The sequence below is a fragment of the Muscardinus avellanarius genome, assembly GCF_963383645.1.
Source record: "Muscardinus avellanarius genome assembly, chromosome: 6".
Classification (NCBI taxonomy): domain Eukaryota; kingdom Metazoa; phylum Chordata; class Mammalia; order Rodentia; family Gliridae; genus Muscardinus; species Muscardinus avellanarius.
The window spans coordinates 44,719,659-44,745,893 of NC_137791.1; the positions used below are offsets into that span (position 1 = coordinate 44,719,659).

At 39.5% G+C, this 26,235-nt stretch overlaps 1 protein-coding gene across 1 annotated transcript in view; it reads left to right on the plus strand.

Moving 5' to 3' along the window:
- The window catches only part of PAPSS1 (3'-phosphoadenosine 5'-phosphosulfate synthase 1), a gene marked incomplete at both ends in the record, with an annotated part of 100,097 nt that extends 74,486 nt beyond the window's left edge, over window positions 1-25,611 (plus strand). Inside the window, 2 exons of the mRNA XM_080696990.1 lie at window positions 13,734-13,963; window positions 25,473-25,611. Coding sequence (XP_080553116.1) covers window positions 13,734-13,963; window positions 25,473-25,611 — 369 coding nt within the window. The remainder of the gene's footprint in view (window positions 1-13,733; window positions 13,964-25,472) is intronic.
- Window positions 25,612-26,235: the final 624 nt, after the last annotated feature.

Here is a 26,235-nt window from a genome sequence, read left to right on the forward strand (position 1 = left end):
ATTAAGTGGATATTTAAAGGAAGCACAAGAAGAACTAAGTATCTTTAAAGTTCTCTCCTATTCCAGTCATTTTCTAATTTGTCTTATTTTGTTTTAACTACTCATTGAAGTATACATAGGAAAAAGTACACATTTCCTAAGTGTACAGTCAAATTGAATGAACTAAATTAAAAGTTCTCCTATTTGAATATAAGAATGCAAATAGCACCTATATTTATTAAAAGCAAAAAGACTTAAATCAGCTCCTAGAAGGTCTCCTTTCTGTTCTCTTTGATTCATACCTGCCCTCCCCAGTAGATGCTATGCCGAGTCTAAAATCATCGAAGTGAATACCTGTGTACCCTGGGAAGCAGACTCAGAGAGTGATATTAAGATTCACATTTTTTTTTTTGTTTGTTTTAATTTAAGGGGGTCACTGGGGATTGAACCTAGGGACTTTAAACTATCACCAAGGTATACTCTGAGCCCTTTAAATTTTTATTTTTTTAAATTTTGAAACAGAGTCTTGCTATGTTGCCCATACTGACTTTGAACCTGTGATCCTTCCTGTAATCCTCCCAAGTCTGGGATCACAGGTATGCACCACCATACCCAGCTGGATTCACATTTATTAAGGAGAGCTCTTGGGATCCATACTTCCATCTTGGGATGGGAAGAAAAAGAAAGGGACAAGATTGGGCAGAGGGAGAAGTAGAGGCCTTAGTTTACCCCAAGGGGAGTTCTGGATAGGCCACTCAGAAGTGGCCTTTAGTCCATGTTGAGAAGTAGGCACTAGAGTCCATGTTGGTCAAGCATTGGCTGCCTAAGGAATGGGCACAGCTATGGGTGCTGCTCTGCCCTCCAGGGGCCATCTCTAAAGGGGCACCGCTGCTGGCTGTCTTCTGGCAGCACTGCTGGGATCTGGGACTAATCTTCCTGTCCCGAGAGGCCGGGCCCTGAGCCACAGCACAGCTGTACAGAGTGCCCTCTTTTGTGTTTGGTCTCTTCTGTAACTTGCCCCTCCTATTTGTAGTTAGTGGTAGGTTTTTTTTGTTCTCAGTACTGTGTAGTATTCTGTTGTGTGATTTTACCTTTACTGTTGTGGGGTGTTTGGGCAGTTTCTAGGTGTTTGTTATGAACAATGGTGCTGGCATGAAGATTTTAGCCCAGCCCTTTTTGAGGATGTTTGTAGGTTATAGCTAGGAGTTAAATTGCTGGATCATGGGATGTGCATTTGTTCAGCATTAGGAGATGTTTCTAATCTATCTTCTAGTGTGTTTGTGTCGACACTCCTGTCAGTGGTGTGTATCCTTACCATTGCTTGATTCTCTGCTTTATTTTAGCTACTTGGGCCTTTAGTCCCAACTATTTAACCAAGCACTTTGCAATACTTTCACTATTTTTTATCAGCCTCAAAAAATCTTCTTTTGAGCTAGGTGTGGTGGAACACACCTATAATCCCAGTACTTGGAAGGCTGGGACAGAAGGATCCCAGGTCTGAGGCTAACTCTAGGACCTTATCAAGACCCTGTTTCAAAATAAGAAATAAAAAGGGCTGGGGGTATAGCTCAGAGGTAGAATGCTCCTGAGCTCAATCCCTTGTGCTATTTCTCCCCCCAAAAAAACCTCTTTTGGACCAGTTTCACTAATGAGAAGATATAGACTTATAGCAAATGAGTTATAGTTACAGACAATGAATATGACACAGAATAGAATAGTCTTTTTTTTTTTTTTGGTGGTACTGGGGTTCCTGGAAGCCCTTCTACCTTCTACCTCCAGGCTACACTCCCAGACCCACTTTTATATTTTTATTTGGAAACAGGATCTCTTAAGCCAGCGAGACTGGCTATGAACCTGCGCGATCCTCCTATCTCCGCCTCCCAAGCACGGGGATTACAAGCGTGCGCCACCATGCCTGGCATAATAGTCCATTTTTATTGAGCAGTTTGCCAAGTCTCTCAGTCAACATTCTTACTGCTAGAGTAAAAACATGACCACACAGCTTAGAGAAAAGAAGGTTTATTTGCTCACAGTTTCCTGGAGATTTTGGGTTCAGCCCCATGCAGGTTGATCTCAGGGCGCCACGGCAGGGAGCAGAGGGAGGGAGAGCACACAGGTGTTGCCCCTCACATCATGGAGGCCAGAATCAGAGCGAGAGCAAGCTAGCAAGAAGGTTCAAAGACACAGCACAGTCCTGAAGGCCACACCTCAGGGACCCACCTTTTCCAACCCCACCCCACCTGCGTAGGCTAACACCCTCAGTTACCACTGATGAGATTACAACCCTCATGACCTAACTGTATCAGCCCCGAGCTCTTCAGGGACATTCTATATTTGACAGTAACAGGAGGCAACTTTAAGTGCTTTACATATAATAACTAAATCCTTTTAATAATACTGAGAGGGCAGGCACGATTATTATTCATAATTTACAGGTGAGGAAAATGACATAGAGAAGTCACAAAACTTGCTCGAGATCACATTGTAGTCAATAATGGAGATAGAACTTGAGCCTAAGCAGTCTGGCCCCAGGCCATCTATTATGATTTTGCGGAGTTTTCAATGTTATACTTAACCAAAAGATATTAAAAATATGTAGTCACATACTGTTTTAAGAAACAGACTAGAAATAAATTCATATAGGAGTTCCATAATTAGATAAGATGTCTCTGGCTAGCATTCCTTAGGGGTAGTAGAATGGTTTTCTGACCTTTATCATGGCCTAGAGTGGTGGTTTAAGATATTTGTGTAATCTGTTCTTAGTTTATCATTTGATAATTGCTCGTGTTATTAGTAATACTTGCCTATGTTAGTTGTTGTGTAGGGAATCAGTCGGATAAATGTAAATCACCACATTGCCTGGCTCATGACAGTAGTATTGGCTGCCTTATAAATAATAAATAGTAGGCCGGGCGTGGTGGCGCACGCTTGTAATCCCCGCGCTTGGGAGGCGGAGACAGGAGGATCGCGCAGGTTCGAAGCCAGCCGTGCTGGCGTAAGATACCCTGTTTCAAAAATATAAAATAGGTCTGGGAGTGTAGCCCGGAGGTAGAAGGGCTTCCAGGAACCCCAGTACCACCAAAAAAATAAAAAATAAAAAAATAAAAAAATAGTAACGTATTGTAAGTTTGCAGCATCCCTTCTGTCCCACATAAGGGAGGTATCTGTATCCTATGCTGTTTCATAAAATTGTGTACAGTTCTAGAGTTTTGAATGTTCCTGAGCTTGGGATGACCTACCTCCTAACAGGCTTCATTTCAGAGCATGTGTCTGAGATCGGATTTAGAATTTTCTATGGTGTTTAGTAATATATGAAGCTATTAGTATAAAGAAAAGGAAAAATAATTGATTATTTGCACATGTGCCACACCCTGAATTGATGCTTGGTGAGATACATATTATTATTGCCATTTTACCAGTGATGTTATTGAAACTCAGAGAGACTAAGTAACCTAACTGGTTTATCGAAGAAAACCAGAGCTGGATAGTAGAGCAGTAGTAGAGCAGTAAAACCAGATTTTATTCAGGACTTACTGCAACAGAGGAAAAGAGATTTTATTGTAGATAGACCTGGGCTCCAGTCTGAATACAGCACACAGTGGGGATTTATAGCTCAGGAGCAGGGTGGAGGTTTAGTGGACAGAAAATTATGAAGAAAAAACATCAGAAGTTCACAACTGTAATCAAACAGGCCTGGCAGGATTCTTGCTAAAGACAGCCAGGTGAACCCTTGTCACTCAGGGATGGGTGTGGGGGTGAGGACAAGGAATTTGAGTAGGTGGGGTGGGATGATCAGACATGGAGGGAGACTTCTCACTAAACATTCTTAAGAGTACTTGTGCTACCCCTGGGCAGTGCAGGCCTGACAGCAAAGGACTCTTGCCCAGGCTAGAGTACCTGGGGTGGCCTGATCAGAGTTAGGTTAGGGGAGAATCTTTGTCAGCCTCAAAACCCAGGAGTAGAGTTGGAATGGAGCTCAGGCCTGCCTACCTCCAGGGCTGGGGCATTCTTTCTACCCAGGCTCATTTCATTGCTGCCCAAAGTGTCAAGGTAGCCGTGTCCTTGGCAGCCAGAGAGAAGGCAAGGAGCTTGGGTGCTCTGGGTGTCTATTCCACCATCCCTGGCATTCTAGGAAGAGCATGAAGGCACAGTATCTGCCTGTAGATCTCTTCCTGAAATGTAAATTATGAGCTAAGGATGTATGGTTCTTGTCAGAAGCCCCAGATCTGGTACCTGAGCAAAGGCAGCTTTTAATCTTCGAACTTCTAAGAAATAAAAGTTTAGAAGTTCTAGTAAACATCTTCATTTATTTAAATCATTCAGTGTTTAAGGCTTGTGACCTGGTGGGATTTAAGCTGTTAGTTTGAATGGCTTGTGAGCACTGTCCGTTTCTCTCTATTCCGTGTCGCAGTTGTGCTCTTGCCTTATTTGGCTCATTTGCAGCCTTGAAGTGAAGACTTTTCTTGTAATTAAACAAAAACATACACCCTTGTTTTTGTAGCTTTTCCAGTGACATCAGGAAAAAGTCTGCCAATAATGCTTATTTGCCAACTAATACTAATAAAATAAAAACAATGATTCTTCCTTTAATCGTTTCCGTAGGTCGTTTAGAAGGCATTGGTACCAGATTTGTTTCCTTAGCACAAATGCATTTCAGAACAATGAACAGCTGTTAAGATTGTTTGGTATCAACAGGATGTTCCTGATTTTTCAGTCTATAAAGATTTAGTGTCTTGATTCCTAAATTCCCTTTAGGAATGGACATGGGGTGTGTGAGAGGAATTAGCTTTCTAATGCTAAAATTGTGTTATACATGTACACTTTTTATGTGTATGAGGAAGTAAGTGACAGCATAGGAAATTCATTTTGTCTCATCTCACTAAATATTAAATCTATGTCTATGTTTCTAGGGCACAAATAATACTAAGACCTGTTAAATGAAAAGTGCTAAAAGTATGATGTATTTGTGAATGTGAATCTGTGCACCTAGCAGCTATATCCTGGGTTTATGAAGGTTTTTTTTTAATATATAATATTGGGGATTGAACTCAGGGGCATTCTACCTTCAGGCTTGTGCCCCTAGCCCTCTTTTTATTTTTTATTTTGAAACAGGATCTTGCTAGGTTTGTGAGGTTTTAATGAGGATTCTCAGTTGAATTTTGGGGACAGATGCATTGCTTCAGGTAGGTACTTTGTTTTGTCATGAAAGTTATGCATTTTTAAATGACTCCTTGGTAGAAACTGATTCTCTTTGAGCAGATGCCCTTAAAAGGGGACAGTAGGAACATATTGCCACGTGGATACCAGTGTATTTATTTAATTAGTCCATGTTTTACATCAATATCTGGAGTAGTAAGTAGGGTATCTGTTAAGTTGGTAAATCAGTTCTTGCCTATAAATACTTCAAAGAATTTCCACAACCTACAGGTATATTACTTCTTGAGGTCTGAGCCTAATTACATAACCCATATCACTTGCAGGGTTTGGTTGTGGCTTTGAACCTCTTAAAGTCTTTGATAATTCTGTCTTCTACTCTTTTTATTCACAGGTCTTGAGTAGAATAAGACAGGTTCATAATCCCTTACCCAAAATCTTTGCTATGAAATGTGAACCTTAATAATTTTTCTGCTACTTTTGTATTAAATTGAATAAATAAAACAGTGGGAATATACATTAATACAGCTTTCTGAAAGAACTTGCATGGACCTCAGATGCAAAGAATGAGATTAATCATAATCTTTAGTACATAGTACTCTATTATCATTTGCCTGTGAATTGATTGCTCTTTTTAATTTTAATTATGTAAATATATATTTCTTATTTATAGAAACTGTTGCCAGGCATGTGGTGGCACACACTTATAATTCCAGTACTAGGAAGGCTGAGACAGGAGGATCACAGATTTGAGAACAACGTCAGCAAGTAGTGAGACACTCACCAACCTAGTGAGGCCCTGTTATAAAATAAGAATAAAATATGGTTAGAGTGTAGCTCCGCGGTAGAATGCCTTTGGGTTTAATCCACAGAACTAAAACAAACAAAGAGCTATTGAATAAACAACTATAAATCGCCCTTGGCCTGAGAAATGTACCTCTAACAATCCCATTTTCTGTCATAATAAATAATTATGGTCTTGAATTTTGTGGGTTTTTTCCACTGTGTATACTCAGAGCTTGATCATATATACATATGCTTAAAAGATATATTTCTTAGCTTTACTAGTTTTATTAAAAAGGTATAATATTCTGTTGTCTTGTAGGACCTGCTTTCATTACTTATGTTGTGCTTATAGGTGCACTTATGTTAAAGAGATTCTTCCATATGTTTTGAGCATGTAGCTGTAGTTTGTTCATTTTCACATACATGACACAGTTTTATACTCTTAAAATTACATGGTTTAGTCCATCTGTTCTTCTTAAAGAAATAATCAGACCTCTTAATGTCCAACATCTCAGTAGGATGATTCTTCTCTTGGTGCTGATGGGGCTCAAATATCAAATACCTCTAATTCGCATTTCTTTCTATATTCCAAACTTGTGTATCCTGCCACCTTAGATGCCCACCAAATTGCTTATACCTAATATATCTAAAATATTAATGGACTCATTTTTCTTATATCAAATCTGCTTTATCTTTAGCCTTCCATTTCAGTTGATTTCAGTTCTTTCAAAAATCTTGGACTTATCCGGGTGTGCTGGTGCATGATTATAATCCCAGTACTTGGGAGGCTAAGACAGGAGGATCACACAGGTTCAAAGCCAGCCTCAGTTACTTAGAGGCTCTTAGCAACTTAGTGAGACCCTGTTTCTAAATAAAATATAAAATAGGTCTGGGAGTGTAGCCCAGAGGTAGAAAGCCCCTGGGTTCCATCCCCAGTTACCCCCCTCCCCCAAATCTTGGACTTATCACTGATTTCTCTTTTTTCCCCTACCCTATGCCTGCTGCCTGGAGAAAATGCTGTTGATTCCTCTTTCAAAAATATATTTAGACCTGTGCTGTGGTCATGATGGAGTAACTGATTCTGAGCTCGTCCTCCTATATTGGGCTTGCCCCCAACAACTATAAAATTCAGTAGTGAAATACCTGCTTAATAACATTGGGAAATGGAATGGAATACAATCCTGTGAAATGGAAAGCACACAGTGCTTCTCTGCCTGGAGACAATTTCTGACCTCAGCATAGGTGGCTGGAACCCAAATAAAAAGCAAAGTGGTCCTGCTGATCATGGGAAGTAGAGATTGGAAGTGGGGGCTGCTGAGCCGCTGAGACACGCTGAGTTCTTACCAGAGTGTGGGGGACACAGCAGGAGCACGAGCACGAGACTTGGAGAGTGTTGCCCATCACTCCTTGGACTGCCTTTGTGCAGGGCAGGACCCTGCAAGGGCTGAGAGAGAGTAGTGCAGTAAGTTTGAGAGTGGAATGGAGACACTACCAGTTACAGAGTTGGAAGATGACATTCCATTCCAGCTAGAGGGGAGAGACCTTGTTGAATCCCAGGCATTAAGCAAGACGCCAGAGAAACATACCTGAGGAGTAAGGACCATGCCCTAGAGAAAGGGTGTATCATTCTGGTCCAGTCAGGAAGTGGGAACCACACAGAATTTGTATGGAGGGTGACTTATTAAACTTTAATAAGATTTTAACCATATCCATATGAAGTATGCCCTGGGCATGAGGGAGATTACCAAAGGAGGGAAGGATAAGCTGGGAAAAGGAACTCTTCCCTCAGGCTGGACTTCAAATGTTATTGAAAAAAGGATGGGTTTAGCCCACCAGATTGTTGAGAAATTCTGTAGATTGCTGGACTAGAACTGGCTCACAGATACCAGCTAGCAGGAAACAGCACTGGGGCATAGGCTGGCGAACTCTGCTCAGAGCTGGCCTGCATGTCAGGAGTGCAGTGCACGGTGTGTGAAGTGTATGTTGGGGCAGATACAGGAAACAGCCATCTGGGGTGCACTTGAGTGCAAACTGGAGCAAGGTGTGTGGCAGGAGGCCAGAGCCACTGCTGGTGAGGCCCAGTGTCTACCCTCGGAGGGCTGTGGCAGTGTAATCCCAAGCTTAGACTAGGGTCGTGAGGCTGATGAGAGACTATTCACATCCACTATGCATCATGTGCTGGAGCAGAGTGCCCCCACCCCCATTTCACTCAAGTCAGTACCAGCAGATGACACAGCAGGAGCAAGAAGAGAAGGTCCCTTCCTCCTGCAGTGTTTTTCTAATGCCTTGAACTGATAAGATTAACATCATGTAAATCACTGTAAAGGGGGAAGTCCTTAAAGAGTACAATCTGTTATCTTAGAGTTGATACTGAAGGGTGTATTTGAAGTGAGAGCAATAGATTGGTAATTCGTACAGAAGGCTAGATTGGACCTGCAACAAGTCTTAAAGCCAGGCCTCAAAAAAGATAAGGAGAGGTGTCATTAAACTACCTGCCTGCTACAATTAAGCTTTAACACTTTAAAGGAAAACAACATAATTCAGATTCCTTAAGCCATCCATGAGTCCAGCATACAGAAACAAAGAAGCAGTAAAATGTGATTTATAACCTAAAATAAAAGCTGTCACTAAAAACATACCTTGAGATGACAACACTGGTATAGAAATTAGCAAATAAGAGCATCAAAGCTTCCTAAAGGAAAATAGTCTTATGAATGGAGAAAAATCTGAAAAATGGAAACTATTTAAAAAATTAAATGCAAATGCAAGGGCTAAAAGATCTGATGTGAAAACATTTACTGGATGCCTTTAAAAGCAGACTAGAGTAAAAAATCAGGTGCTTTCCCTAATATGTGGAAGCTAGGGAGAAAAAGGGTCATAGGAGAAATTCTAGACAAAGAAGGAGAAATCAGAGGAACAAATAAGGCGACTTAACTGAAGGGGATGGAAGAGGTAGAATGCCCCTGGGTTCCATCCCCAGTACCGCAGCATTGTGATATCTAATGTACGTATAATTGGAGTTCTGGGGGTGGTGTGGGTGGAGAATGAAATATGCGGCATAGAAGTTTTGCAAACATACTAGTGGAAAACATCAACCTACTAATTTAAGAAGCATAATGAATCTAAGGATAAATCCAAAGAAAACCATATGTAGGCACATAGCAGGCAGTGGAGGAGGATGAGGGAACATTTCTTTCAGAGAAGCAGTAGGGATGATGGTGGACTTCTAAGAAATGGGAAGAACCAGAAGCAGTAGCAAAAAAGAGGTTAAAGAAGAAGAAAAGAGGGGAAAGTGAGAGCAAGCCCAGTTGTCCAGAGCTATATGTTCAAGCAAAAATATTTTTAAAAAGTAAAATAAAGCCACTAAGGGAAATTTGAAAATTAGGGAGGAAAAGATTGTTGGAACCCTTCATCAACCCTGCCCAGAGGTCCCTTCATTTGCACAGATGCTCATGCTGTATGGCCAGGAAGGCTGAGGGTCCAAACCTGGCCCTTTCATCCTTTCGGGACTGCGGGGGTTTCTGCCATCCAGGAAGGGGGAGATCAGTGCAATGAGAAATCACTGGTTGCATAGGCAGCCAGCAGTGTCTACTACATCTGAGTTAAATTACTTTTACAGTCAGGAAATAAAATAATGGTATTTGTTAACTGCATATAACTAAAGCAGAAAATAAGTCATTTGTTGTCAGGCCAGACATTTTCTGATTCTTGGAAGGCTTTATAGAGAACCTTTAGAAATCACCATGTATTTCTTCCTCAGTTGCATTCCAAAGTCCGGACACCATGCTGGCTTCTGGGCATAACTAGATAAATGGTATCTCCTGATGAAGTTTTCAGGATTGATAAGCAAGCAGTATTTACTGATTTTAGTAACCATCATCTAGGCTGCATATCATCTAGGGTAGACTGACTCTCAAGTCTATATTCCTTACTAGAAGTCACCGTAGGTTGTCTTGCATTTTTTTCTCTGAAGTATATTTCTCAGTAGATTAAAGGTTGATCCAACAATAAACCTTTTTATTCACATCTAGTACAATTTTAAAAGCAGTTTTCATTGGAGAGCCATTGACAAAAAAGTAAATTGAAATTAGCCATCTGCAGAAGAATGTTGACTCCCTATTGGATCTGCTTCCATTTCATTTACTCATGTAACTGCTAGAAATTTGATGATTTGGTGATTTGATTTTTGGTAATTTCCTAAGACTCAGAACTGGCCACTGCCTACTACAGTAGCTTTATTTTTCTGGACTTCAGACTCCTCTCTCGTTTTTTTTTTTTGTTGTTGTTGTTGTTTGTTTGTTTGTTTGTTTGGTGGTACTGGGAAGCTCATCTACTTCCAGGCTACACTCCCAGACCTATTTTATATTTTGAAAAAGAGTCTATTAAGCCAGCACAGCTACCATCGAACCTGCACGGTCCTCTTGTCTCCGCCTCCCAAGCACGGGGATTACAAGCATGTGCCACCACGCCTGGCTCTCGTCTCTTGTTTTAAAAGGGCAAAGGAGTTTGGATTAAATGACCTGAGCTTTCTAACATATTCAAGTTCAGTCAGTTGTTCTCAGTTTAGTCAACCTTTTGGTGTTTGAATGATAGATGCAAATATGTAATGATTAAATTAAGTTTGCTTAAGTTTAGAGAAGTTAGACTGCCATTTCAATTTAGCTTAGTGTAAGAAGCTTCTAATTTTCATGAGGCAGAAAATATATTTTCATTGAAATAGGGTTGCAAAGTGATTGATTATAAAAATCTGACCCCCTAGATGAAATTTCTGAGTCTTGAATTAGTAGAAGTTTTCTGTATGTCTTCTGGGTAGGAACAGAGGGGAATGACTAGAATTTTCATAAAGAGCTGGATCTGAGAGTGGGCAGAGGAAGATAGCATCATACCTGTGTGTGGGTAACAAGCATCTGTTAGCATCATATTTTGCCCTCTTGTTCACGTAGAATGATCACAACTTAATGTACGCAGTAGCAGTGCTGTAGTAGAGAAAGGTGTAGTTACTGGATCTTGAGTTCCTTCTGCTCGGCTGGCAAATAGAGAAAAGGGACCAGGGTAGTGCTAAGGGCCCTTTTATGGGCCACATTTGGAAGCACTACATATCACCTTGGCTCTATTCCTTGGCCAGAACTCAGCCGCATGGCCACTGCCGGGGTGGGTGGGAATGTCTGTAAGCTGTGCACTCACGAAGGAGGATAGAACAACACACGTAAAAACAGAGGGACTGAACAACTAAACAAGGCAGAGCTTATTCTAGGAAAAATAAGCATTTGTACAAAGAGAATAAATTGATAATAATAGCTAACATTTATTCTATACTTGCTTGCACCAGGTACTGTTCCAAGTCTTTATATGTTTTATTTTGTTTCTTTAAAGTTCTGAGATAAATACCATTATAATTCCCATTTTTAATTTTTTAAATTTTTTATTAGTGCATTGTAGTCATACATCTTAATGGGATAAAAGATAGTGGAGACATACATATATGCGCACATCACCTAATTAACTCTTACCCAACCACCACCCCTTTCCCTCCCCATCCCTCCTTCCCATGCTTGGCTTACTGATTGACTTTGATATGTTTAAGTACATCATGTGCTTTAGAGAGTTTCCCTCTTCACCTTCCAATTCCCTCAGTTAAGTCACCTTATTTGCTTCTCTATAGGATCTCCTTCTTCATCTAGAGTTCCTCCTGTTACGCATTTCTCCCTAGCGTCTGTATATTAGGGAAAGCATCCTATTTCTTATTTTTTGTGACTGACTAATCTATAAAACTGATTTTACCAAAAATATCTAAACCACTATTTCAGATAAATGGAATGAGAAATAAGAAGAGTAGAATAACAGCCAAACATCTTTTGCAGTAACAAACATGAATAATGTGAAAATAATGTGTATTATTTAATAATTGAAGGTTAACAATCAAGACAAAAAACGGTGTGTACATACCACCACAAAAAAGAGCTTAACAACATTGAAAATAACAATGGAAACCTCTCAGCATGAGCAGTTCAGCTCAAGTAAGGGATTACTCTTTTATTATGTACTTTTAAACTATGGCATACATATATACCTGATACAAGAGAAGCTGTCAAGAAGGGAAAATGAAAATGAAATAATAAAATATTTTGGTCATCCAGATATAGTAGTTATAATTTATACCTGATTTTCATATAGAATAATAATGGTTGTATAAATTAGTAAATGGAGACTTACACTAAAACAGAGCTAAGACCAAATTGCTAGGCCTGAGTTTGTCTGAAACATAAGATAAATCACTTACCCTTTGGGGAATTTTCTTTCTTTCTTTCTTTCTTTCTTTCTTTCTTTCTTTCTTTCTTTCTTTCTTTCTTTTTTTTTTTTTTTTTTTTTTTGCGGTACCAGGGATGGAACCCAGGAGCATTCTAACTCTGAGTTACACTCCCAGCCCTATGTTTATTTTGAAACAGGGTTTCCCCTGAGTTGAACAAGGTCTCACTAAATAATAGCGGAGGCTATCCTGCGATTGTCCTGTCTCAGCCCCCAAAAGCTGGGATTACAAGCATGCACCACCATGCCCGGCTTTTCTTTAAATTTTTATAGTGAGTTGATCTCTTTTACTTGTTTTAAGTTATAAAATGCCATGATGTGCTGGACGTGGTGGCGCACGCTTGTAATCCCCGTGCTTGGGAGGCTGAGACAGGAGGATCACACAGGTTCCAAGCCAGCCTCAGTTCGAAGCTACTTAGGCTCTCAGCAACTTAGTGAGACCCTGTTTCTAAATAAAGTATAAAATAGGTCTGGGAGTGTAGCCTGGAGGTAGAAAGCCCCTGGGTTCCACTCCCAGTACCACAAAATTAAAACAAAATAAAACAAAATGCCATGATGTGAGATGTGAGAGTAAATTTTTGTTTTTAAACAAGGTCTTAGTATGAAAGTGTAGGCTTCAAAGGTAGTTTTGGATTCATAATCTCAAAACCAGCCCCTGGTTTTGTTCTTACCTGGCATCTTGGTAGTAGTCACTTAGTTACATGACTTCCTTAGTACCAGCTTATGTAATTAATCATATGAATTAGGTAATTTTCATTCAGTAGTTTTTTTCCACCAGTTAAAATATATTATAGATAAAAATTGAATTTTAAGTATGCATATATCTAAATGAACTTTCAGAGCATACTCTGATTATCCTCGTCTGGAATCAAAAACAGCACATTACTATTGTCTCCAAAGCCCCTTGCAATTGCTTTTCTCCAAGGGTCAACTACTATCCTGACTTCTCACCTCAGATTGAATCTTGACTTTTATAAATGGCATTATATAATTGTGTTAAATCATACACATAGACATGCATTCACAACCTCTTATAATAATATAGGAATTATATGCATATTTATCCTTATACATTTATGTTTTGAGGTGGGTTCTGCTGAGAAGAGGCATTTTTGTTTCTAGCTTCCCAAGGTGCTAAGTTTTAATTTGCTGCAATTTCTTGCTCTTAGATAATGATGATAGGAAAAGCATATATTTTCCATTTACTACCTCTCAGCATTTGGTCGTAAAGGTATAGTTATTATATATATATATATATATATATATATATATATATATATATATATATATTTGGTGGTACTGGGGTTCCTGGAAACCCATTCTACCTCTGGGCTACACTCCCAGATCTATTTTATATTTTTATTTGGAAATAGGGTCTCTTAAGCCAGCGAGGTGGCTTCGAACCAGCGTGATCCTCCTGTCTTTGCCTCCCAAGCGCAGGGATTACAAGGGTGTGTCACCACGCCCGGCGAAAGGTATAGTTATTTAATATGCAATTCCTCTTCTAGGTGCAGTGGCATTGCAGAGCACGGATGGTTGCAGGAGCTAATTTTTACATTGTTGGACGAGACCCCGCTGGCATGCCTCATCCAGAAACAGGGAAGGATCTTTATGAGCCAACCCATGGTGCTAAAGTGCTGACAATGGCCCCTGGCCTAATCACCTTGGAAATAGTTCCCTTTCGAGTTGCAGCTTACAACAAGAAAAAGAAACGTATGGACTACTATGACTCTGAACAGTAAGTTGTATATTCTCTGCACAACTCTGTGACACACTCTAGTCTCAGCTGCTCCCACTGTTCTGATGACAGAGTTTGTTGTACCTATTTCAGAGAAAGACAAATCAAGGAAATGAACTTCTCATTATTCTAAAAGTTAAAAGTGGAAATAAAAATTGAACCTATTTTTATACTTTATGGTTTCATGAACTTTACTTTGAGATCCTTAAGAGCACTATTGATTTTTTTTTTTTTTTTTTGTCTACTGTTGTCTCCTACAAACTTTTAGTATAAATTACTGGTCGTATCGAGTATATATGTCTTTCTTTGACTGAGAAAATTGTATTAGTACCTATCTATACATGTTATACTCTGTAAATTTTAAATGGCACCATGAAGCTATGGAGTCAGAGCTGTGGGTTCTAGCTCTATGTTTGCTATGTTGGTGGAGTCCTAAGTCTTTTCTGCCCTTAACTCCCATATCTCCAGAATGATGGCAGTAGGTAAGGTAATTCCCTCCTAGTTCAAAAATCTATGGTTCTTCCTATAAGGTGTAGCAACTAGTTATTTTTACATCCTAGAAGGTGCTTATACATATGAGTTGTTTTGTTTGAGACTCTTGTACTCTTGCTTTTTTAGTACAAATTATAGTTCACATTCAGCTAGTAAAACAGAATTCAACAAGTGAAATAATTATTTTTTAATTTATAGTTTATCATTGTCAACCCTAATAGGTACTAATGGAAAATCGACGATGGCCCAGTAACCTATAACCTGAGAACTCATACCCCTTTTCCTGTGGTACTTATGTCTATATTTGGAAATACTGCTAACCCTGACCCTGTGTCCTCATTTGATGTGGCCCATTTTGTCACATGGGGGCAGGAAATAAAACGCGACTTGCTGAAAATTAAAATAACAGTTTCTTGTTCCAAAAAGGGATATAAAGCTTATTTTTATTTAATTAATTTGAGATACAATGAGTGTCTGGATAAAGAAATACTATTAAAGCTGGGCGTGGTGGTGCACGCTTGTAATCCCAGCATCTGGGAGGCCAAGACAGGAGGATTGTGGTTTGCGGACAGCCTCAGCTACTTAGTGAGGTCCCTTGTAACTCAGTGAGACCCTGTTTCAAAATAAAGAATAAAAAATAGAGCTAGGTGTATAGTTCAGAGGTAGAATGTCTCTGGGTTTCATCCCTGGTTCAGCAAGAAGAAAATAAAAATACTATTATTATCATTGAAGATTAGAAAACTCGTAATTCTAGAGACAATGCCCACTTTTTAAAAATGGTAGCAGGCTTTTATGAGTGCTAAATTATAGGTAAAATGTAAAAAAAATCTTATGGAAATGAATGAACAGAAAAGGTTTTCATAGCTGGCTCAGGCAGACATAAACAGTCTCCTCATTCTTCCCTGTGGCCTAAGTGTAGAATTCAAGGCAGGAGCTATTGTTTCTTTGCAGAAAATGTTAAATGTGACTCAGATTCTAATGTGGTACTTCTTTTTTTTTTTTTTTTGGTGGTACTGGGGGTGGAACCCAGGGGCTTTTCTACCTCTGAGCTATACTCCCAGACCTATTTTATACTTTTAGGAAACAGGGTCTCAGTAAGTTTCTGAGAACCTCAGTAGCTGAGGCTGGCTTCGAACCTGTGCGATCCTTCTGTCTCAGCCTCCCAAGCGCAGGGATTACAAGCGTGCACCACCACGCCCGGCCTATGATGTACTTCTGAACCACACCAGAAGAATTTATAACTAACAAGAATATGGTTACCTTTATACAAAATCAGGTTTGCCAATAGCTAGAAATAATTTTAAATCATGTGTAGCTATGCATGGTGGCATATACCTGTAATCTCAACCACTTGGGAAGCTGAGGCAGGAGGATCTCAAGTTTGAGGCCAGCCTGAGCAATTTAGCAAGACTGTTCCAAAATAGTATTTAAAAAGGTCTAGGTTGTAGCTCAGTGGCAGAGTGCTTGCCTAATATATGCAAAGTCATGGGTTTAATCTCTAATATTGCCAAAAATATAAAAAGCAATGGCAGGGCATGGTGGTACATGTCTGTAATCCCAGTACTTGGGAACTCAGCAATTTAGACCCTTTTCAAAATAAAGAATGAAATAAGGCTGAGTGGGTAGCTCAGAAGCAGAATGCACTTGGGGGTCAATCCCCATAACCACCACCACAACAACAAAAAAGGTTTGTGTGCGTGCATGCAGGCATACATATGTGTACTTATATACAAATACTATGATTTCACTGTCTAAACAATACAGCTGGTATGATGCTGAAGGTTATAAATTAACTTTTTCTAGCAAGGGGATACTGTTTCAAAACTTGAAAATAATTTAAGGAAAAATGAAAGCTCTTATAGTAAACTTTCAACTCTATTACCACAAAAAGCTATTGAAACCTTAAATATAATTATTGAGGAAAATAAATGGATTTTGAGTACAGTCCTGCCCTTCTGTGGTTAAATTTACATATACTATCATCAAAGAATCTAATTTACTTAGCTTAAAGAGAGGCCTACCCATTGCAAATTCTTTTGAAATCCCACCTATACCCCCCTGGGAGGCAGGGTAGCAGTCCTTCCTACAAATCTGTGAAATATGTAGTGTCAGAGATGGAATGCTGGGACAAAGCACTTTTTGCTTTCATCCAGCATGTGACTTACTTGTTTAAGTATGTTATGAGAGATTATGAATATTACCTTGTTCTAAGAGGTTTGATTAAGTCCCTTACATAGTGGCAGGAGGTAGAAAGAGAATATAATTCAGCCAGTGGCTGAATTCTCTAAACTTAGGTGGGTTTCCATCTTGTTGCCTTAAGAAAACAAAGCTAAACTAAAAGTCAAGCTTTTACTTTACACGTCTTGTGCTTCGTTACTGTGGTCCCTTTGCATGGTCAGCTAATTTAATCACATGCAGGACCCTAGAACCCATCTGAATGTAGTTGACTGATGTGCTGGTAAGCCTTTGATAACTTTGATGTTTGGTTAAGTCTGTGCAGTATTGCTTTAAGTCTCTCTTTTAATCATTCAAAAGCTAAATAATTACATCAGTTCTCATAAGATTTTCCAAAGATGAATTCTATATTAGTTGCATGAGTGGCTCATTTCCTTGGAATTTTTTTGGGGTTACCAAATCTTAATAAAGTTGTAACTTGGAAGCTTTAAAACTGCCTTAGTTTTCTAACTTTTTGTATTTGTGTTCAGATATAATTAAGTTGATGGGAATATGTTGGAAAGTGATTAAAATTTTGTGGAAAGGCGATAGTCTTTGATGTAGTGAGAAAACACAGTTATTAATTATGCACATATGAGGTTGTCTTATATTTGATTAATGGATGTTATTCAATGCCAGACTTTATGTACTTAATGCTTTTGTAGCTTTTGATTTGATTAAATACCAGTATAAGACAAGGCTTAGGAGAAAAAATTTCATGAAGATTTTAGGCAAGATAATATTGATAGGAATTGTGATAAAAATCAAGTGTTTACATTTAGGAAGTTAGGAAGGTTCATATTAGTTATAATAGTGACGCAAGGAAATTTTGTTGTAGAACTACAAGATTAAAGCCCATTATTGCAGATATTACAAATATTTAGAGGCAATTCACTGATCTAATTTTTTTACCTTTTAGAAAGTAAATCTTAGCCGGGCATGGTGGCTCACGCTTGTAATCCCCTGTGCATGCCATTTCTTGGGGTAGGCAGTGTAAATGGAAACAGGCAGATGTTATCTTTTTTCTCATTGGACATAAATTCTAGGGAAGAAGACAGACAGTAAACATCTGAAAACACAGTTAAGTGCTTTGTAGATGACTGTGGGAACCTGTGCAGGCACTTTTTTTTTTTTACCAAGCCCAGGGTCTCAGGTGTAAATTCCTGGAGTTGGGAGACTGCATTTTTTGTTGAGGAGGGGAATAATAGCATTTTGGACAAAAGGATTAGCACATCTGTACTGTCAGATGCTACCTTGCTGGGCTCTGGCCAGGATCTCCCTCAGACTGTCCTGCCATTGAGAGTTCTGGGAGGAAATAGCCACAAGTCCTCTGCTCACACCCTAATGTCTTTCCTCCTGCTCCCCTTTTCTTTGCTCCGCCTTCCTTCCTTCCTTCCTTCCTTCCTTCCTTCCTTCCTTCCTTCCTTCCTTCCTTCCACCCTTCCTTTATTCCTTTCTTTCTGTGACTTTAGAATCTTCTAATTTTTGTCATTTTCCCCCCCTTTGGGGATGAGGTTGGGATTTATATTTTATAGAAGTACCAAGCTAGAATTTCTTTTTAATTTCTTTTATTAGAATCCTGCCTTTTAGCAGGATTTTTAAGTTCAGCATTATTGGCATCTTGGTCTAGATATTCCTTGTTCTGAGGAGTCAGTCTTGTACACAGTAGGCTGTATGTCTTAGGATGACCAAGGTGATAAAGTCATCCTGTTGAGAATCTTTGGTTTATAGTAACATAAGTATGTTTGAAGACCATATACTTTTTCTGACTATTTTATCACTATTGACAAAGCAATTATAAGTTTTTTTCCTTAATCTCCAGAGAGTCTCTTACTTTCATATTTAGGGCTGGGCTGGGCATTTTGAGAGTATTAGAAGTGCTAGTTTCTGAGTAAACAAGGATAGTCACATGTGTCTCAAAAATTGACAGCAAATAATGAACAAAGAAATCCTGGTGACTTATGTAAAGGAACTTAACTGAATACAGTAGAGCAGTATCCTTGTTAGCTAGAATTCAATACATGGGTTCTCATTAACTCATAGACAAGTACTTTGTACTACCATTTTCTTTCTTTTTTTTTTTTTTTTTCTTCAGTACTGGGGATAGAACCCAGAGGTATTCTACCTCCAAGGTACACCCCCAGCCCTATTTTTTAGTCTTTATTTTGAAACAGGGTCTCACTGAGTTGCAAAGAGCCTCACTAAATAGCTGAGGCTGTCCACAAACCATGATCCTCCATTCTCAGCCTCCTGAATGCTGGGATTTTAAGCGTGCGCCACTACGCCCACTGTACTACCATTTTCTAAAACTCTGAAAATGTCTCATGTTAGTTACCATAGCAAAATATCCGAGATAACTAAGTTAAAAAGTGGGAGTTTATTTTGGCTCACTTTTGGGTTTTCAGTCTGTGGCCACTTGGTCTTGCTGCTTTGGGCCCGTGGTGAGGCGTACATCATGGCAGAGTGTTGTGGGGCAAGTTCTTCATCTCTTGGTGCCCAATAAGCAAAAATCAAAGACAGCAACTGGCATTGCATAGTCTCCTCTATGTCAAGCCCCAATTTCCTGAAACTTCCCACTAGGACCTACATTGAAAAGGTTCACCACCTTTCAGTGTCACAAAGCCTATGGGCTCTTTCAGAGACATTCCAGGTCCATGATTATTTCTGTCTGTATACCCTTTTGTGTTTAGTTAAAAAGGAAGTACACAGGAGGTACAAGCCAGGAACATTAGCATGTTGCTCAAAGCAGCACAATGAGAGGGGAGTCTTAATACAACCAAAATTCAGCCTTCTACCTCATACCAGATACTTGTATTTGGATGGCCAGGCAGCTCCTGGGATTAGCTTTCTTAAAATTGAGGTCCATTCTTGAGTAATCAGTTGCTTCTGTCCAGAAGCTGGTAAATAAGGCTACGTCTTTTCTTAGTTGAAAGCACAGTAGCCCCAAATTTTGTACATTAAAATATTTATGGGTTCTTTGAAACCGTGCCCATTGCCATTCAGTTAAAAATCCCTACTGTAATCTATGGGGATAGATGTTATGATACTTTATGGTAAGGACAAATGAGTTGATGGTACAGTGTACTGTAGGGTGATCCTGGAGCTCACTATTTGACTGAATATATGATAGGAGCTGTTCTGTAACCTTTATAAGAAAGGTGCAGGGAGGAAAACATGATGAATTTGGTAAATTAGATTCTAGATAAATTGTTCAAGTATTTCAATTGGTCATTGGTTAGAAAATAGTAATTGTTAAAATTGTCATGAATGATATTCATTAGTGCTTTTTAATGTCTGAAAGAAAGCTATAAATAACATTATCTGGTTTTGAAGAGATCATTTTTAATCTCATTGTTAAGAATTCCTAGTCTTTTGATGTACTATAAACGAACTACTTTCAAGCTAGATGAAAAGTTAATTAGATCCAAAATAATTAATTAGATTCACTTGTAAGCTACACCATTTGTCTTCATTTTGTCAAAGAAGACATTCCCCTTTCCTTCTCTGAATTGCTTATCATCTAGTTAGCAGCCTGAAAAAGCTGGGCTAATTGAAAGTGAACCTTCAAAAGATACACTTGAAGAGCCATCTGCTGACCCCATCTCTTCTCCATGTGAGCAGCTCGTGCTGGTGGCTCTGATGGCCACATATGCAGACGGAGGGATGGCAGATGTTTGTAAAGATTTAAAATCACAAGCAAGTGTCCAAGAACCGTTGTACTTTGGAGTCAGTCAAGATGCCGGCCACATGTGGTGAACTGGTTATTAAGGGTCCCAAGCAGGTTGCTAGCTAGTGTGTTCATTCCCTCCCTGCTGTTCTAACCCCTTCCTATTTTTTTTTTTTAACAAGATAGCAATATGTCTGCCCTAGATTATAGGAATCTGTAACCAAGTGGTTTTGAAAAGGAAAAGAAAACTAACGTAGGTACTGTGAGGCCTGGCTGAAGGAGGCTGAGAACAAAGGACTCCAAGAACAGTGAGAAAGTAAAGAAAAATGCCTCTAGCTATCCTCTTGCCCTCAGCCCCATAAATCTGCTAATCAGAGAAATACACCATTGCTTTGCTTTCCCTATCCTAACCCCGCCCCCCCCCCCAAAAAAAAAACCCCTAGTCTGTAAGGAGGCCGACTTCTGACACTCACAGACTCTCTCTCTCCTGGTCAGTTGCCTCCTCCCAGGTTTTATTCCAAAACAGTATCTATTTCTTGCTGCTGAGCTGTGCTCTGTTTGACCCTTTATTTCCCCAACAACCAACATACTTGTGTTTCTTTTTCCAGGTGCTATGGAAGATTGATTAACTGGCCCTTATTAGAATTGCTTTGTAGTAAGAGCCTGAGGTCCTTTATTTAGTAGCTCTTTCTGAATCTGATAGAATCTTGATTACTCATAGGTAAAGTTTAGAGCTAATCTTAGATTACTCAGGAAATTTTCCAACTTGTAGTTGATTGAATTATTTCTGTGAAATGAGGTCTATTTAAAGGTGTACTGCTTGTGAAAATGTAGTTTAATCATAGACTGTGACTTTGGAGTGAACCTGGCCCCTGTTTAAAAAAAAAAAAAAAAAGTCCTTCCATAACAGAGCTAGGAAATACAAGTATGAGGCAGAGGGAAATATGTTTTCTGTAACCAGGGTGGAGTGGAACCACCAGCATGTGGAAGTATAAACTCCCATTTTATGCGATGAAGAAATGCTTGTGGCATGCGGGGCAGATGGGGTGTGAGACAGCTTCAGGAAAAGAGGTACCCAGGGACCTTGGTTAAAAATGCAATTTTAGAAGGAATGCAGGCAAACTTCTGGATTTCAGACGGTTTGGCATTACGGGGAAAGAAGGGACTTTAATTGGTCTGGCCATTTTTCTTTAATCAAAAAGTTCAGGCAGAGTCATTCAGCAAGTTGCTTTCTTACTTTTTTCCTTTTACCATCAAGAACAAGCACTTTCTGCATGTGACATGAATTTTTCTTTTCTTTTTTTTTTTGTGGTACTGGGGATGGAACCCAGGGATATTCTACCTCTGAGCTACACTCCCAGTCCTATTTCTTTTTCTTTTTTATTTTTGAAACAGGGTCTTACTGAGTAGCTGAGGCTGTCCATGAACCCAGATCCTCCTGTCTCAGCCTCCCAAATGCTGGGATTACAAGTATGCACCGCCACACCTGGCTAATTTTTCATTTTTTGAAATTAAAGTTTAGAATTTACATGGCCTGAAAGCTCCAGGGCCATAGTTTTCCTCAGTGAAGTTTATTTCATAGGCTGATAAGAGGACCTCTTAAAGAATTGAAATGTTAACCAATATTTTATTGAATGGTTCTTGGCTAAATGAACCAATTTTACATCAGGTTGGAGGGAGCATACAGGTACTGTTGGAAATAATTGGGATCCTTCATGGCTATTTAGTCAACATGGACTTCCTCTCTGGCCTCTGCTTGCCAGCCTGTCCAGCCTAAAGACAGGTCATCTAACTGTGTTGACAAGTCTGTTTCCACACAGATTCTTGTGATCTTCAAAGGCAACCTGACATCTTTACTGAGAAAGTTGAGGCTGTAAGAAGGCAAAACAATCTTTTGTATGGAAGTTACAAGGTCACATAGAAATGGACAGGGTTCCATTTTGTCACTGTAGCCTCGGCTTCCACTTTGAAACATTTGTACGCTGTGTCTGTATGTTCCACTCTGGGATGTACTGGTTTCATGTTTTTTCTTATGTAAAATCTGCCCAGTAAAAACTAGCCAACCAGATTAGTTGGCCCTTCACTGGTCCTTCAGTGGAGTTTAATTGGTTAGCAGCAATCTAAGAGGTAGAAATGGATTCAGGACCAAGATGTCGATCTCAGGAACTGACACCAGCAATCGGGTACAGGGGTGGACCCTTCGGGTGGAGAAGGTTGGCAGTAATAGAATTACACACAAGCTTGGGCATGGTGGTCCATACCTGTATCCCAGTACTTGGGAGGTGGGGACAGGAGGTTTGCAGGTTATTTTTAAGGCCAACTTTAGTAGCTTAGCAAGACCCTCGACAACTTAGTGAGACTCTCCCTATTTTAAAGTAAAAAATAAAAAGGGCTAGGAGGGTGTAGCTTGGAAGTAGAATCCCCCTGGATTCACCAGTACAAAAACAACTATGCCCAAGGCTCCCAAGCTCTATGAGCAGTCAGGTCATTGAGCATATAGATAAAAAATAAAAATAAAAAAGCAGGAGAGACCAGAAGCTCAGTGCTTCTGTGTAATTATTAGTTAAAACTTAACTAGTATATCTCTATAGCTGCTAGGGCCACTTGTCAGTTTATGATTTTTCTGAATCCTTAGGTCAGCCACTAAGTGAGTGGCTGGCCTGAGTGCTTATAGTTGGACCTGACGAGCCAAGGCGTCCAGCAGGCCTGGTGTTTGCTGAGGGCTCTCAGTGTTTTCACAGATGGCTGCTACTTTTGTGTCTTCACTTGGGGAGCAAGAGAGAGATCCCATTCCTCTTTCTTCTTTTTTTTTTTTTTTTTAATAAAGGCAATTGATCCCATCTGGAGCCCCATTATGACCTCATCTAATTCTAATCACCTCCAAAAGGCTCCACCCCAAATGCCACCACATTGTGGGTGAGGGTGTCAGCATATGGATTCCATTGCAATACCATTTGTAACATTTTGTGTCCTGGTCATTTCACTCACCATTAATTAGATATTGAACATTTTATTCCATGCTCACTTAAATGACCATGTAAAAGTCTGCCCAGGGCTGTACCCTAATTTATTTAGAATATTTAGACTTAAGGTTATTTTTTAAAATTTTAATTTTGGGGCTGAATATTGAATTCAGGGACATTTTACCCCTGAGCTATCCTCAGGCCCTCCCTCCTTTTAGTTTTATATTTTTTGTGTGTGGTACCAGGGATTAAACCCAGAGGCATTCTACCTCTGAGCTACAACCCCAACCCTTTCTATTTGTTTTGAAACAATCTCACCAGGTTGCTGAGAATCTTCATAAGTTTCTGAGGCTGATCTCATAGCTGAGTTCATCCTGTCTCAGCCTCCCAAATTCTGGAATTACAGGTGTGTGCTACCATATCCAGGTACCTAAGCCCTTTTTACTTTTTATTTTGAAACAAGGTCTTGCAAAGCTGCTGAGGGTCTCACTAAGTTGATAAGGCTGGCCTTGAACCTGCTCTCCTTCTGTTTCAGCCTCTCAAGTATTGATATTACAGATGTACTACTATACTCAGCTTGGCCTTGAGGTTATTTATAGTGTTTTGCTGTCGTAAAGTAACCTTCACATAGCTATCTTACACATAGCTATCTTATACATAATATTTGCCTTCCTCTCAGATTATTTCCTGATGCAGATTCCTAGAAATGTAATTGTTAGTTAAAACTTAACTAGTATATCTCTATAGCTGCTAGGGCCACTTGTGTCAGTTTATGATTTTTCTGAATCCTTAGGTTGACTCCACAAATAATGAAGAGAGGGGGGAGTGAGCTAGTGGTAAGGTTACTAGTTAGGAGTAAGCAGGCCCGTGATGGTGACCTGAATGGCCCAACACGCTTTCTGGTTTCTGGTCAGCTGTGTAAGTTAGTTCCATTTAGAGCTTGAAAGAAGAGGATGGAATTGCTGCAGATATGAATCATAGCCACAGGTGCTCTGTGTATAATGGCCTCAAATCTTTTGTATTTTTTTTATGTGTAACGATGAGAAAAACTGTCAGTACTTCTTCTGGGGTATCTCATCAATAGAAAAGTACTGATTATTGATAGTTACTGTTGCTAAAAAGTAAAAACTGCCTTTTTGTCCTCCATGTTTCAGTGTGCTATTAGCCTATGTTAAGTTACACTTAGTATTCCTTTAAAAAAATTTTTATCTCTACATTGGCAGTTGCCAGGGTTGGGAAGGGGATGCTGAGGGAGGGAGATACTGTTGTGGCTATGAAAGGCCAACCTGAGGAACCTTTGTGGTTCATGGTGCTGGGGAATGAGCTCAGGGAGTTCTATCAGTGGGCGACACCCCCAGCCCATTTTTACTTTGAAACAGGGTCTTGCTGAGTTGCTGAGGGTGGCCTGGAACCTCAGATCCTCCTGTCTCAGCCTCCCAAGTGCTGTGCCCAGCTGGGATCATTGTGATTTGGAGTTGCTCTGTAATGTGACTGTGGTGGACTCATGAACCTATGATAACATTATACAGAACCGACTCTGCATGGAGAGAAATGCGTCCGAGGAAAGCTGGGGAAATCTGAATAGGCCTGGGGCTTGTCTACATGCTGCCCTCCTAGTTGACGTTCTGTACTTTCACAAGATGCTACATTTGGGAGGAACTGGGCAAAGAGTACATGGAATTTTGCCATATTCTTACGATTTTATAAAAATCTATAATTTTTTTTTTTTTTTTGCGGGTCTGGGGATGGAACCCAGGGGCATTTGACCTCTGAGCTACACCCCCTGCCCTATTTCTTTTTTTATTCTTTATTTTGAAACCGGGTCTCACTGAGTTGCAGAGGGCCTCACTAAGTAGCTAAGGCTGTCCGCGAACCGTGATCCTCCAGGTCTCAGCCTCCCAAATGCTGGGATTACAAGCGTGCGCCACCACGCCCGGCTAAAACCTATAATCTTAATAAAAAATTAGTTGGAACCTTTCCCTTCTAAAACTGCATAATATTCAATAGTGTATCTTCTGCTCAATGACAAATTTGAAATTAGATTGATATTCGCTTTTTCCTCTTTAAATCAGTCTAATAGTCAAATCCGAACTGAAGAAACAAATGCTTTCTAAAATTTTCATGATAGCTTCTAAAAATGTGGAATTACTTTTCTTTTTACTTTCCTTTTCAGCCACGAAGACTATGAATTCATTTCAGGAACACGAATGCGCAAACTTGCCCGAGAAGGCCAGAAACCTCCAGAAGGCTTCATGGCTCCCAGGGCTTGGACCGTGCTGGTGGAATACTACAAGTCCTTGGAGAAAGCTTGAGCTTTTAACCCAGCCCCTCCACCTTCGATGCTTGCCTGAGTAGCAGAGGGGACCACATAGTCACTGTTGGTATTTCTTTGTGGTTGTGCCTGTCTGGATACACTTCCTAAAAACATACCATTTTCCTTAACTTGCGTCAGTTTTGGTCTGCCTTATGAATTCTGTTTTGAACTAGTGTAACACATCCCTGGTTTTAATATATCTTTTCCACTTAAAATAGTTAATACTCCTAAAATGCGATTTTAAAAAGCTTGTCTTTTTATATTGTATTTATGCTTCTGTTTCATGATTTTTTTCAAGCTGTTATATTAGTCGTAACCAGTAATATAAACATTGAAACTCACTTTTTATCCCCCAAAATATAAAATCACTAAACCGTAAATAAGCTAGATCTTCTTTTGGAAATTTTACAAGATATCTGTAGCAATTAGACATTGAAAATGTAAACTGCTTCTTCTTTTTCTTCCAATCAGCTATTAATCTTGCATTTGTTATAATCTAAAATATTCTTATGATTATGTAAACTCTAAATGAACTTTATTCAATAAAATAAACTTTTTGGCTTCTTATTTGTGTGATATTTTTTATATTCTTTGTTTATACATGCTCTTTCCTCATGTAAAG